General features: G+C 41.1%; 1 protein-coding gene across 1 annotated transcript in view; it reads left to right on the forward strand.

The window, feature by feature from the left end:
* Positions 1 to 15,212, forward strand: part of LOC115812512 (cadherin-10-like) — an 87,695-nt gene that overhangs the window by 50,572 nt on the left and 21,911 nt on the right. Inside the window, 1 exon segment of the mRNA XM_030774990.1 lies at positions 8,990 to 9,063. Coding sequence (XP_030630850.1) covers positions 8,990 to 9,063 — 74 coding nt within the window.

The raw sequence follows: 15,212 nt of genomic DNA on the forward strand, positions 1-15,212 counted from the left end.
CATTTTGTTTGCATATTGCTGATGACAGTCCTGCTAAAGAATCTAAATGCTGTGGTTGGGTTTACGACACTGGAAGACTTATGATTTTTCTCTTGGTACAGTACATGCTGGTTTGATCTTCAAGGATGAAAGAATGTGGGGTGCTGCACAAAACCTCTGTGTGATCAAAGACGCAGGCTACAGAAAAACACGGCTGCTACTGAATATGTAAAGTGCTGCAAATAGACTAAGTTCCGTGTGTTGGAGGCTCTCTGTGTGTGTGTGTGTGTCATGGACAGGTTGAAATACCAAAATCATGACAAGTATATGGCATGGAAAGAGATTGCTGATCACTGTTGATCACTCATAAAGACAATAGTAATAATAAAAAAAGATATGTCATTTTGGTAACATCCTTGTAACATCATATTTAGGCATTCCTCCTAGAAAACAAAAATAACATACTATATTGAGGAAAAAGATGATTCGACAGTATGATAAAATAAGATATTATAATTAAAATATGTGTACGAAGTGCACGGTATAATGCTGGAGCGGAAAATTTAAATGGCCACAAAGATACATCTCTCTTGTTCGCTTCATGAATATAGTACTCCATCATTCATTTGCATTTGCCTAGTGTGTGTGTGTGTGTGTGTGTGTGCGTGTGTGCGTGTGTGTGTGTGCGTGTGTGTGTGTGATGTTGTCACTGGGTTTATGCAATGGCCAGGCCACAGTGATCAGCGACCCAAGCTGATTTGATTACGCTTGCTCCAGATGGGCAGCATTATTTCTAGCCATTCTTCCAGAGTTATCAGGGTGCGCTGGCTCTCTTCTGCACAGGCCACATCATCATCATCAGCATCACCATCTGATCTGGAGCTGATGAAATTTCTCTGTTTCAGAATGTACTGTCTCAGTACGTTCTCTCTCTCTCTCTCTCTCTCTCTCTCTCTCTCTCTCTCTCTCTCTCTCTCTCTCTCTCAGACAGTTCTTTTGGGATCTGCACAAAGACACAGACAAAATTGCTTAAACTGTAGCTCACTGTCTTTTGAGTTACCGTTGAGGCATGCGTACATACTAATCACTGCTCAAGGTTCCACATAAGTTGGTTAAAATCTGAACCAGCAATAACGCACTGCCATGTAAAGTGTTGGGTTGTGTCAGTGAGCAGATTTGGGATGGCTGAGTTACATGCTCAGGGACCTTCGCCTCCAGTGCTGTGCCCTTTGTAAGGGAAATTTGGGAGTCCCCTGTAATGAGAGTTGGTAATTCTCAGAGACAACAAACTTCAGATGTGATCAATCATTTCTTCTTTATTTCATGTGCATGGGTGAACCACACCTCAGAGATGAAGCGCAGTTCTCACTGAGGTTAAGGAGTGCAGAGCTTTTCATACAGTGAGACAGACTTCCAAGGTCACGTGTGGGGGTATACAAGATAACTTTTCTCATGGAGCACAGGATACCCGGTGTTCACTCCCAGGTGTTACAGAAACACAGAGCCCTTGTCTTCTACATAATAAATGCTCATTGCTATAATACACAGATACATTTTGCAGCATATTGTAATTAAGCAAGCACAGATCCCTGTAATGTTAATACTTCATCATGACGGTAGTCATGAGGCACATTTTCCTTCTAAAAGTAACAATCATAATGCAAAGCGATATTTGTCCCGCACCTATTCTATGGCAGAATATGTATCTCTTGAAAATCAGAAAAATCCTACTTTCATCATTTTGAGTACGGTGCTGAAATGTGCTGACTTCACATCAGAAGAGTTTTCTGAAAATTCTGACTCACCAGCATTAATAATGTTGTTTGAGTGTTTGCTATTATGTCTTTTCCAATAGCATTTTAATGACGTTCTTTGGATCAACAGGATTACGTAAACAATTGAGTGGAACAGGAAGTGAGTACTTGATAATGGAAATGGAAGTGTATTCAATATTGTTACACAGCATCTTTTCATACAGTAAAAATATTGCTGTGACTTACGATTAAAATTGAATACCTTTTTTTACTACGTCGCACCTTGTATTTAGGTACTAAGGTATGCAACAGTTTTTTTTTTGGTACCCAACCCAGCAACGGGCAATTATCTCTGTGGTTTGTCTATGGAGAATGTAATTATGTGGAAAATAGCACTCGTAAATCAATTACCATCTCTATTCTCTGTGTGTAGTCTGGGGCAAACACTCGAGGAAAATACCTTTCTCATAATGGCTTAATATCTCTGAAAGTAGGGGAGTGACGATGTACATGATGCCGCCTTGATTAGGCCTGCAGACGCCAGGGAGTCACTGCTTGTGCTGTATCAGGCCATTGTGTTAAATCAGCACATTCTCAGCTCTCGATTGAAGATAAATTGCTGCCAAAGATAAATAATGTGCTCCGCCAACATGTTTTCTCTCCTCTCCTACACTGTTTTCTGTCTCGTACTATCAACAATCTCTCCCTCTCCCTCTCTCTCTCTGCCTCTCTCTCTCTCTCTCTCTCTCCCTTTGTGTCTCACTAGCTTTGTTAATCAGTTTTGCTCATTAGTAGTGGTCTAAGGGAAGGTTGGTCTGTTGAGTTGTCCTCTGGAGCTGTATGCTCAGCTCTGCCTGATGGCAGGTTTATGTGTAGGTAACTGTGTTTTCAACGTAGCTCTAAGGTGTTTAGTGGACATATTTGCATAACTTATATTACCCCACCGTCCAGAAATGCTGCATACAGACACTAATTTACATTCATACCCACACTTTCATATCTACCGAATACAAATTTAAGTGAACTCATAAATGCACCGACACACATACACACGCACGCGCGCACACACACACACACACATACACACACACACAGTAAATATGTGTAAAACCGAACAAATCAAATCACTCAACAGAGTAGAAAGGAGAGTGAAGTCTGAGCCTCCTTGAAAGTGAGCTTGTGAAGGTGGAGAGGAGTGAGAAATTCTTGTATTATGTGTGATGAAAAATTGTCCTTCTGCTATTCTGGGTGTTGTTACTGATACCTCAGTAAAAGAACACACAGACTGATTCTGTGGTAGTATATAATAGAATAATTAGGAACATTGCTTAATGTAATTAATATTATGTACAGTATCAGTGTAGAGTGGGAGGCTTAGATACATGATGAATGGGAAACAAGATTGCCTTAGGGTGTTTTTTTTTTTTTTTTTTTCGCCAATGAACAATTACCAGGTGTCAAGGGTGTGAGAGAACACAACAGAAAGGGCATGAGTAGAGCCAAAGGGAGAGCTCCAGTCACATGTGAGAAAGCTGAGGTAAGGGGTTTCAAAACAGGCATTTTTTGATGAATGACAAATGTAGAAAAAGAAACAGCAGAATGAGCACAAGTGTTACGTACTCAAAGGATTGTATACTACCAATAATAGGGATGGGTTTGGGAGTGTAAAAGTGGCTAGGGAGGTGGTGAGCTCCCCTCTGACCATTTGAGGAAAAACGAGAGCTGTGTGAGCAGTTCCAGTTGAATAAGGCGATAATGGTGTGCATGTATCTGTCAGCGCAGCAGAAAGCTGTCAAGTCCAATGCCCCATGCTCTGATTCTGATGCCCACCCTTGGCAATCCGCCCGCCCCAAACAGTCCTTATAAGATAGCAGCATAGAGACATACTATATCCATCTAAGGATTCACAATATGACAAGGGATTTTACAGTAGGTTTGAGAGTACATTCATGTTTACATTTGTGTGTGTGTGTGTGTGGGGGGGGGTTAAATATCCTGAAAAGTCCTTTAGTCATGTCATTCATCTTATTTCATAGAAGATGGCTGCTGAACATTTGCTCTATTTTGCTACTCCTGCTGCTCTTTTGCCATCCTTTTGTGTGTGTGTGTGTGTGTATGTGTTATGTCACTGGTGGTGATGCAGCAGGCCAATGAGATATCTACACACAGACCAGCGTCCCACACATATGTACTCACTTCCCTTTAAATGAGAACGGCTTTAAAGTAACTGCATCTCTAAAAGAAAATAAAAAGCAAAAGGATGAATTTTCCTAAACATTGTCCTGAGCTATAGATGTTGTTTTGAATGGTCCAGATGCTCCATTCCTTATTAGGTTAAAAAGGACTTCAATCTCAAGACACAAATTAAGTATGGAAGAGAAAGTCGGAGAGAGAGAGAGAGAGAGAGAGAGGGAGCAAGAAAGGGGGAGAGAGAGAGAGAGAGAGACTGAGCTCAGGTGGCAGCATGGAAGGAATAGAAAGACTTCTTGATAGAGTGAGAGAGAGAGAGAGGGAGAGTGTGTAGTGGTTCCATACAGTGCTATACAGCAGGTAGTGACAATGAACATCGGGACGATAATGGGGTGCAACAACAGTAGCTTGTCTTAGACTCACCTGGCCCTCAGGCTCTCTCTGTAATAACACAGCTTTTGTGTAGACATCTCTTTTCTGTTCCTGTGCCTGTGGTGGAACGTGTTTCTACATGAAAAGGTCACCCCCTTTCAGCCCTGCCGCAGCTGCACTACACGTCCAGTCACAGTTTCCCTGACAGACGGATCGGTAAAGGGCCGCGAAGGTGCCCAATTACTTCTTTGACTGAAGTGTCCGTCAAAAAAAAAAAAAAAAAAAGAAAAGAAAAAGAAAAAGCACAATATGAAGCACAGCTGACAGAGGAGATAGTGGTCGTGGATTGCTCCGGAAGAATTCTAAAGCCAGGTTCTGAATGTCCCACCTTAATTCATTCCGTGGCCATGCAGAGAGAGTCAGACACATAGAATTAGGTACAAGGGATTTAATGAACAAGAAGTCAGAGAAGGTGACTGCCTATAACCCACCCCCTCCCCCGAGGACATGAGCTGAGCTGAATTTTGAGTAGGCTAAATGAAAAAATAAAAAATTGGAGGAATCACCTAATGAATTGCTTGATTTGTTCATCATCATTCATGTGATTAGTGGTTGCAGTCAGGCTGGAAGCAGTAGAATCTAGAGGAGTCAGTAGTATGAACAGTAGCTGTAGTGATTGTGGCGGTGTTAATAATAAAGCAGCGGTCATGTGATCAGTTGTAGAAATAGTGAATTGGGCAGTAATGCTGTGGTAGGAAGAGAATTGACCTAACAACCAGAGGGTTGTGGTTTCAAACTCTTAAACATGAAGTCTCACTGCTTTTGTACCCCTGAGATAAACATTTAACCCCAAAGTTCTTCTGGAGATGCATGATCTCTGATGTAGACAGTCGAAATTGTTAGTTTCTCTTGATGAGAACATCACTTAAGGGAACAAATTTGTGATAACAGTTGTGTGAAAATTTGCCTTCATGGTAAAAGTAAATTTGGTAAGACTAGTAGTTCTGTCAGTCACTGTCGCAACAGCAGCATGAGCAGCTGGTTTTAAGACAAGCAGAGTTATAGTTTTAGTTATAGAGATGGTAACAGTCGTAGAATCAGTGCTTTGGAACAAATTGCACTTAAATGCCCAACTTCTTCACAGGGCCCGACCTGCCTCGTTATTCTAGTTCCTCTTCATCACATTCAATTAATCTTTCCACTCTTAATTCAATCAGATGACCACATCGTCTGCAAAGCTGAAGTGCCCTAAATGCGCGCAAGCCATCCAAGACGGCCTTTCAGTCCTCATATACAAAGACTGGTGTGTGTGCTTGATTCTCTAATGGACTACTCTCTCTGGGTTTGAGATGAACATGAGAGGGGAGGAGGGAAACACAGCAAAACTACTCTTAAGATTCACAGTCTTCCAGCTCTGAGAATGACTACAGCCAAGGGATTATAGAACAAGGCCTACCTCAGAGGCCTACTAAGCCAATTGTTCTGTTTTTCTGTTTACTTTTTTTTTTTTTGTATGTATGTATGTATGCCTAAATATTTTATTTTCAAGCTGAGTTAAAACTATTTGCAAGAAAGCAAATGGAAAGATATGTTCGGGAAGCTTATCGTGTGGAACTGCATAGCAACACGAGACATTGATACTATTCTGAGTGTATGGACGACCACTTTGACAGAGCGTTAAGTGAAAAAAAAAATCCCATAGCCAGGTGAACGTTCTGACAGATGAGTGTGCGTTTTCTTATGATGAGCAAATTCAAAGATAGCTTTTAGAGCGATTTCTTATGACCCTCAAGGCACAACTTGAGGAATGGTCACAAAGCAGTGTACTTCTACATGTGTTCTGACTGACCTCGGGGCTGTGAGGAGCAGAGGCATAAGAACTGTGGTCTGTTTTTTTTTTTCAGTTCATAAATAATGTAGAACTGCTGTGCTTCCTGTCAACTCCCTGTCAACACTTTACAGACAAGGGGCAGATCAGCATGGGTCACACTAACATGTTACACACACACACACACACACAAACACACACACACTCCGAACTACCACTGTCCATCTCTCTGTATCTCTTTCTTACTCTTCCTTCCTCTTTCACTGTCTCTATTTCTTTTTTATACACATAGTGACATAACAGCCCTGTCTTATGGCATCCAGTGTGACTGTGAGACGTTTGTGTATGTGTGTGTGTTTACCTTGACTCTCTGACGTCTCACAGACCTGAACACTGTTGATCTTATCCGGTGAATTTATTATATCCCTATCCCCAATTCTTTCCCTACCACAGACCCACATGCGCACGGACATGCACACACACACGCACACACGCACACACAGATCTCACGCCAAGTAACAGTGGAAAGAAGCCAACTGCAAAACTGTTAAAAGGAGCCTGTGCTCTCTCAAATCTTTGTTGTTTTCTTTGCTGATCGCATATACCTATCATTCTATTGCAGTCCAGTTCTGTAAATATATATATATATATATATATATATATATATATATATACACACACACACACACACACACACACACACACACACACACACACACACACACACACATATATATATATAGATAGATAGATAGATAGATAGATAGATAGATAGATAGATAGATAGATATACGTGTGTGTGTGTGTGTGTGTGTGTGTGTGTTCATACAGAATGGCATTCATAAAGCACTGGTAGGATTACTTTTACTCTTTGATGAAAAATCATTGATTGTTGAAAACAATCTTCCCCAAGACGTTCTGTGAAATAAATTCTTTTTTTTATATTTAATACATAATTCATGAAACTACCACACAGCATTAAATCATGCTGTATGAATTCTTTATGAACGTCTTCCTTCGCCCTGTAATTCTGCTTCGTAAACAGAGAGTTCTCGCACTGTCTGAAACTCTTTTGGCACACAGAGTGCGTAATGAACAAAAGTAGACTGTCCAGCCTAAGAGGAGACAGACTGCATCATAAACAAATCTTTTTTAACACACAATGGTAATATGTGTCTGGTTATTTTGTCGCTTATTGGCATTGCGCGACATATTATATTGTACAGAGGAACACATTGTAAAAAATTAAATTCTCTGAAAAGCAGTAAGTTAGCATCAGTCTTAATTTACATTGATAAATGTTCTCCATTGACGTTCAAAATAAAAGCCCTTTGTTCAAGCTTTGAGAGAAGCCATCTGAGACAGCTTTATGATGCCACACAAACCCTTGCATTGACCATTGTGATGGCTGTGCTGTGACATCACAGAGACTCTTATATTAAAGCGCTCTGTTGACCCCGAAATCATCGCAGTGACCTCATGATGACTTTAGAACCTTGCTCTGTGATGTCACTAGAAGCGCTGCATTAACCCAAACACTGACACTGCGGTGTATAAGCTGCAAAAATTCATTTATTTCTAATGGTCATGAAGCTATGAAGCTGTAATGAGGATGATTGATGTATGATACAGTGTGACTGTACTGCGTCTCACCAGACTGTGAGTTTATGGAGTGAACCGTCGTCTTCTCTGCGTTGTCATAATTGAATGGCCAGGTCATAAAGCAGCATTATGATTTGCAATAAGCAGAGTTAGAGGGAGTAATGAAGGTGTAAATCAAATGTGCTCCACCTAACTGTGACAGTGCCATTGGGTAGGACAGCCTGCCTGTTCTTTAATAAAAATTTAGTTGGAGTAGCTGGATTAGCATACTGACAAACACCCACACGCTAAGTCTCTCTATTTCACACACACACACACACACACAAGCAAAGACTCTCTCTCTCTCTTTATCTCTCTCTCTCTCTCTCTCTCTCTCTCCCTCTCTCTCTGAAAGTTATGCATGGTTATACTAGCACTCTTGGTGAACGTATTCAAGGGCTATGTTTGAGTCCATACACTTGGGGTGTAACTGTATTACACAACTATGTCACAATAAAACCATACTGATATAATAACTTCTTACATCACCTTTTTTATCGGATGAGGTCGTGCATTATTAGCTGTAGCTGAGGGAATAGGTAATGCCAGACATGTTTTTACTAATCTGAGAGAGGACTTAGAAACTTGTTAGTGTTGAGACACAGAGGGTTAATGGTAGGCCCAGTGCCAGTGTGTCTTGGGTTGGATTGAGGAGATGTTGCCAGTGCAGCTTTTCATTACTGAATGAAGAGTGATGGAGAGGGTTTCAGCTAAAATGGGCAGCAGAGGTTATAGTAGATTGCTATTTTTTTCTTGCTGCAGGTTTTACGGTGTAGACTTTTATATATATATATATATATATATATATATATATATATATATATAATTTTTATTCCTGTTGATTCTAATACGTCTGTTTATGTTTTTGTTTTTTTGGTTTTGCCTTGAATTTTTACAGTTGGGAGTCAAGAGGTTATTGATTACATAGAGGCTGTGTAAAGGGCAGTCTGGAGCTTTAGAAGAACCAGAATAAGACTCCTTTTCACCTGCCCTTTTCCTTGATAGCGTTAGGCCTGGAAAAATTAAACAAACAAAAAAAAAAAAAACAACTGGCCAGACATCTGGATTAGAGGCAATCTCCAAAAAAGACAAAAGGGCCCAGGCCAGATCAAGAGGAGAAACTGTTCACCGGGAACAGCATCAAAGTTTCCCATTCCTCTGTTTAAAAATCGATTGCAATAAGACTCCTGCTTCAATAACTGTGGTCACCTCTGCCATGAAGTAGGGTATTACTTTTTTTGTTGCTGTTGTTGTTGTTCTAATGCGGTAGGTATTCGTCTCAGGATCTGCTGTTGAAATGTATCTTTTGACCTCAAATCAAGAGAAATGATGGCAGTAGGTAATGAAAGAAAACAGCCTACATTTTTGATATTGGCTGGATGGTTCATGAACAAGATTGCTGGCGTGAAGTCCGCTCACATCGTGCCTCTTGAGTTATTTGTCCTCCTATCTAGCTGTTTAAGTCCAGATTCACTGCTGTGTCCCCATAATGTGATATTGATTGTTTATCTGTAATAACGCCACTCCAGAGCAGAGCTGTCTTGGTGGCCAAGTTGTGGAGTTTTAAGAGGAGACAGCAAGCTTATTAAATGTAGTGTTGAGCTGTGTTTGAAAATGATGCCAGTGTTTTACTGGCTGTGTAATTTGACAGGAAAATTTGTAAATACAGAACTGGTGAAGCCGCTGATGTAAGTTTTTTTTTTTTTTTTTTTTGGCATAATAATGCACCGGAGGTCTTAACAACTGCAGGTTTTATTTTTCACATACTTAGAATACAGATTTCCCAGCAGGGGACTTATTGCTAATGTGACCTTTAAATTATAAATCTAAAAAAAGAAAAAAGAGAAAGAAAAAACTTGTTACTGCCTGTTAGGTATCATTTTGCCATTAGTGCTATTAGGAGAGTAGCTGTTACCATTCACTCAGGCTCTGAGCGAACCCACCCAGTGATAAATGACAGCAAGAGCTACATTGTTCTAGTTGCTGCAGATGCAGATAGTGTTTGCCAGGAGTTACTGCAGTGTGAGGTGACCATTATAACACAGACCACCCCGTAATCAGTTCCCAGAGGTCCTCGGGCCAGAAGCCGGAACGCTGTGTTCTGCCATGACCTCTGACTGGTGCTGTTGTTGTGGCAGAACCCTGCGGAGGGGACCTAATTAAAAATGTCGTGGATGACTGTGCCATTGCATGGGAAGTACTCACTGTGATTAAGAACGTGCGCTCGGATGTTTGTGTTTGTTGTAGGAAGGGCGGAACAGGGGGAGGGTGGGGGGGGGGGGGGCGTTTAGGTATACAGAATCCGTAACCACGTACCCTGCGGTGCAGGATATCCAAATTAAACAGTATGTCCTCAGAAAACTCTTCAGGACTCCGTGTTCATTCTGCGCATGCCAGTCCCAAAGCGCTTATTGAAATCTCTAACATTCCCAGCTAGCATTCATTTGAATGATGTGTCCCTTCTGTTGCTCCCCCCCTAAGGTGTGACTTAGCCAAGTAAACTAATGATGAGCGGGGGCAATGGGTCATGTGAGGGTTCCTCTGGCTGCATCTCAGAGGAAATTAAGAGAAGGGGATGTCGCGCAAGGACAGGAAGAGTGAGGAGGTTACAAAAACAATAAACTGGGTAGTGTACAGCTGAACTCATTACTCTGACTTAATACAAGTGCATTTGAAGTCTATATCTGTTTCTATAGTGCTGGAATTGAATGAGAATGATAAAAATGTCTCTATGACTCATACATCTGAATGACCCTAGATTACTCCAGTATTGTGTTCCCCGTGGTATCATTTTACTGTATTTGCCCTATTCCTGTGATGAAATCAATGATAATGGTGCCGCCTTTTTATTTGTTTTGTATATCTCTGTCAACCAAATGACTTAGGAGCCTTAGCCTGATATAATATGAAAAACCTCCATGCTATGTAAATCAAGTCAGAAGTGTATGTCTGCATGTGTGTGTGTGTTACGCATGTTTCACCCATTAATAACGCAGAAGCGGGTGTTTTTCTTGTTTGTTTTTTTTTTTTCCCCTGCCTTTCCCGTGTTGCTTTACGATGGCCTTGCAGGAGAAAGCCATTACACTTACTGTGTGGAAATACATTTTCTCTGCTCGATTCTTTCTAAGATTCATATGTTACATTGGTAATGTCTTTGTTTTAGCTCCATGAATTATTTAGTGTTGTGTGACAATTGGGTTTGTGGCATTATTGCTGACCTGCTGTTATCATCAATTGGCACAAGAATGAAAATGTGTTTTCTCAAAAGGCTTCCCACTTGTAATTGCCAAGATATAGAGGAAGAAAGAAAGAAAAAAAAACCCTGCTTGGGCAATGTTAAAACAGTCCCCTCTTTAATTCTCAACACTTAATTTCATCTGTGGCCCAGGAAACAATACAAACCTCCTCTGATCAAACGGTCCAAAAGAGATTGTTTCAACATTAATCCAAAAATAAATATTCATTTCTATGAGGTTTTACTTGAAATATTGCTATGGCAGAGGAAAGGTTAGAACTGCATTTAGTGTAATTGAAGCATATCAGCAGATCCAGGGGTTTTAGCGTGGTGATGTGGTATGGGGTTTGTTTTCTGTGGAGAGTCAGTCAGATGATTAGTGGAGAAAATGCGGCGTCACGCTTGAGTAGGCTGGCACACTGGCATGGACGTGGGCTTATTTGCATGCCAATGGAGGCATTGAAATTAGAGTATGAGGACACTGTGGCTCAAACAGGAAGTTTAGGGGTCCTTAAGATCTCCCACTGAGTTATTTACGTACATCCTTCATAGAACTTTGATGCAGGCGTTAACTGGCCAGCAAGATCTAAAACTTTGTCCGTAATGTAACTCAAACTCTCCACGCAATGACCACTCCCAGCTGCCTTGTTTCTGTAAAAAAGACTCCACTTTTCACTGAAGACACTGCTCTGAAGAACTTCTTGATAATGAGACAGTGGTTATGGATTGAAAATAATGTTATGGTTTCCATCTCAATTCCTTTTAAATCATTTATGGTTTTGTGGTGACACGGTTGCTGCAACTGTTCCACCATTAGAAGTCCTCTCTGCCCCCTCCTCCCCTCTCTCTCTCTCTCTTTCTCTTTCTCTCTCTCCCTCTCTGTCTCTCTTTGTCTGCTGTCACACACAGAACACACACACACGACTGGGAGAAGTAATGCACAGTTGATAATGATACTCAGAGGGTAATGAGGTTTTAGAATCCCAGGAACCATTCTACTATACAAAGCCATAGAGCCAAACACACTGTGTGCAGTTCAGCTCAGCAAATGTCTATAGTGCTAATTTGCTGCAATTAACTCTGGTTAAGTGGAAGCCCAAGGTAATCTTTGCTTCTGAGAGTGAGCATGCGTGCTGTTGTGTAGTTCAAGACCACTCTTGTCCTTTCAGTGAAACAATCAACATAAAACACAGTTGGACCCAGAAACTCAAATGCATAATACCTATGGAAACTGGGGCAATCCAATCAGCACACACTGTGTGTATGTGTGTTTGTGGTGAGTGTGTATGTTTGTGTGTGTGTGTGTGTGTGTGTGTGTGTGTGTGTGTGCGCACGCAAGAGTTTGCACGGATGTGTGTGCGCATGTGTGTGTGCGCGTGCGTATCCGTGCATAAGCTGAATGATTGAGGTTGGCATGAAGGATAGCCCGGTTGGTTCTAATGAGAACTGGGGAGGAGAGGCGTGAGGGCTCCTGGGCAGCTCTTCTGAAACAGCATGATTGATTCTGTTATTTGGGGAGTGTTTGGGCAGCGATGCTTGATAATGCTGTTTACACTAGTGGTGAACAAAAAAGCTCAGGCAAATTTGAAGTAGGATCACCCCTATTGTTGATGGGAATAAGACAAGCTTCCTTATCGATATTTACCAGTTTTGACAGTTTTCTTTTTAAATTTCCCATCTTGACAGCTAACCATTCATAAGCAGAAGCATTGTGAGATGTCAGATTTGACAGAGCTGTAAGCTTGTGCTGAGAGGATATCAGAGAGACGAGAACAGGACAGATGCTTAGTCGTGTTCATTAGTAGAGCAGAGCCTCGGATGTAACAGAGATCAAGTTTAAAAATGATTGAAATTCTGCTGTTCAATCTATATTACAAATAGCCGGTTTTTGACCTTTAAGGGAATTGCGCTGAAGTAAACGTTTTTAAACTGGATTATGGAGACCTTGCATCAACAGAGAAAGCTTGGCTATGTTGCCACAGTGCGGGAGCCAATAAGTGCCCATTGTAGCCTGGCTGGAAGTCACCATTTTAATGAAATTGAATCACCCTTGAATGTCCTAGACAGCTTCCTGGAGACTGCAAACAGATCAGCATTCTCCTCTAGAGAAGTACTTCTGCCTTTGTTAAAGAAATGATCTGAATTGGTGGTAACTGAGTCTTTGTTCTGCGAAGGCGCCAGCAGTGGTAAATGCTTGCGGAAATTCCTCCGTGCAATGACGCTTCTTTTTCCAATCGAGGGTGATGTATATGGAAAAAGTGAAGCTCGATGAGAGGATGCGGCACCATTTGCAAATGAGCATGTGTTAAAATCATTAGAAAACACTTCCTGTCACTTAGTACCAACTTACTGATTTTTTTTTCATATCGATTCAATAAACAGCTGGTGGTATCTGTAATGGGTCTATTTTCCTTTGTTGTGCTTGTAGCTAATTTATCAAACTGATTTAGATCTATACGGCTCCAAACTTAGATCTCCTCATTAAACAACAGTAGTGACAGCGGTGTGTTCACTTCAGCTCCTCCTCCCGCAGTGAGTTTGCTGTCTTAAATCACACTTTGTCATAGTTCTTGGGTTTAGAGACACAGAGCTATTAAACTGTGCCTTTAAAGAGTTTCAGAAACAGAGGTTAGAACCAAATACGCACTTGAACAAGCTGATCAATAGATATTGATAAGGTAGTGAATAATATGCAAGACTTCTCCTTCCAACAATGCTGTGGGAATGACAGAGCTGCTGTCTGTTAGCGGTATATGAAAAAAAAAAACCCCATGCTAAACCAGATTTGTGTCCTCCAGTTCATTTATCATTACAAGGACAAGGTTTAATATCCATTTAGGTCCAGATGAGCAACTCGCCCTTTCTCTGTCCATTCAAGAGGAGAAAAACATATTAGCAACTATAGCGAAACGTAAATCAAACTGAAATCCTGCAGTAATTACAGAATGATGGGAGGTGTTGCATTATTATAAATTAACCCGAAAGCCCAAACCGTCTTATTACCATTATAGCAAGTTATATATGTACCTCTGTGAAACCAAACTGTGTGCTTTGTCATTTCACTCCACATCTATAACTTTCTTAATTAAGATGAGATTCATATACGGATAGGAATCTCAATCAAAAGTAAGGCCAAATTTTCATGACTGACGTTAGAGCTTGTTGGAAGTTTTTTAGTTTTTTTTTGTTTTTTTTTAAACCAGACACCTCTTTTGCCTGCCCTTCTATGTAAGGCTGCTCTATTAAGAATCTGAGAAGAGGTGAGGTGAGGCGTGGCAGGGAGCTGCAGAACAACCTGTCATTGACAGTGTCACACGTTAGTGCTCTTTTAGAGTCTCCGCGGTGGGCTGTAATAGGGTGCCGTGTACCTATCTAACACAACCTCCTCTCTCTCTCTCTCTCTCTCTCTCTCTCTTTCTCTCTATACTGGCCCGAGGTCTGACATTCTCCTCTCTCACTTTTAATTGCCCCCCAGGGGCTTTCTCTGGGTTGCCGTGGAAGTCTGTTGCTCAGTGGGCGCGACAGGGTGCTTTGCCGTGTCGCTCATCTTGTTAGAGGAGAAGGAGGAAAAAAGTGCTAAGAGGTAGAGGAGGAGGTGAAGGAGTTTTCTCTCTCTCTCTCTCTCTCTCACGCTCTCTCTCTCTCGCTCTCTCCTTTTTCTTATCTACCTTCATTTTGCTAACAGTTATAATTTATTTAATAGGTCATTGTTATGTTTTAAAATCCTGCTTTATACAGTTCTTAGAGTACGGACTCATCCATGTTTTAAAATAGCTAATAAATTAATCTTGGTTACTAAGAGCACTATTCAGGGCTAATTTTGCAGCATGTACTGGGTCTAGAACCTCTGTGACAGGCAATTTAGAGCAATTCAATAATTTATCTTCCCCTTTTTTTTCAAATACCAAACAATTACATGACACTGAAATGGATCGCGAGAGAGAGAGAGAGAGACAGAGAGAGAGAGAGAGAAACAGAGAGGGAAAGAGAGAGAGAGAGAGAGAAAGAGAGAGAGTGAGTGAGAGAGAGAAACAGAGAACATGATAGGTGGAGAAAGAGAGAGATATCGAGAGAATCAAACAATGTCTTGGTTGTTGTAAACACTATTTCATAACTGGGAGAATATAATTGCATTGTCATGTTCCATTACACAGCTTTGTTCCGACATTGACTCCCAATGTAGCAAGGGACTGAGAGAGAAGAAAGAGAGCAT

Source organism: Chanos chanos, chromosome 5 (assembly GCF_902362185.1).
Source record: "Chanos chanos chromosome 5, fChaCha1.1, whole genome shotgun sequence".
NCBI lineage: Eukaryota > Metazoa > Chordata > Actinopteri > Gonorynchiformes > Chanidae > Chanos > Chanos chanos.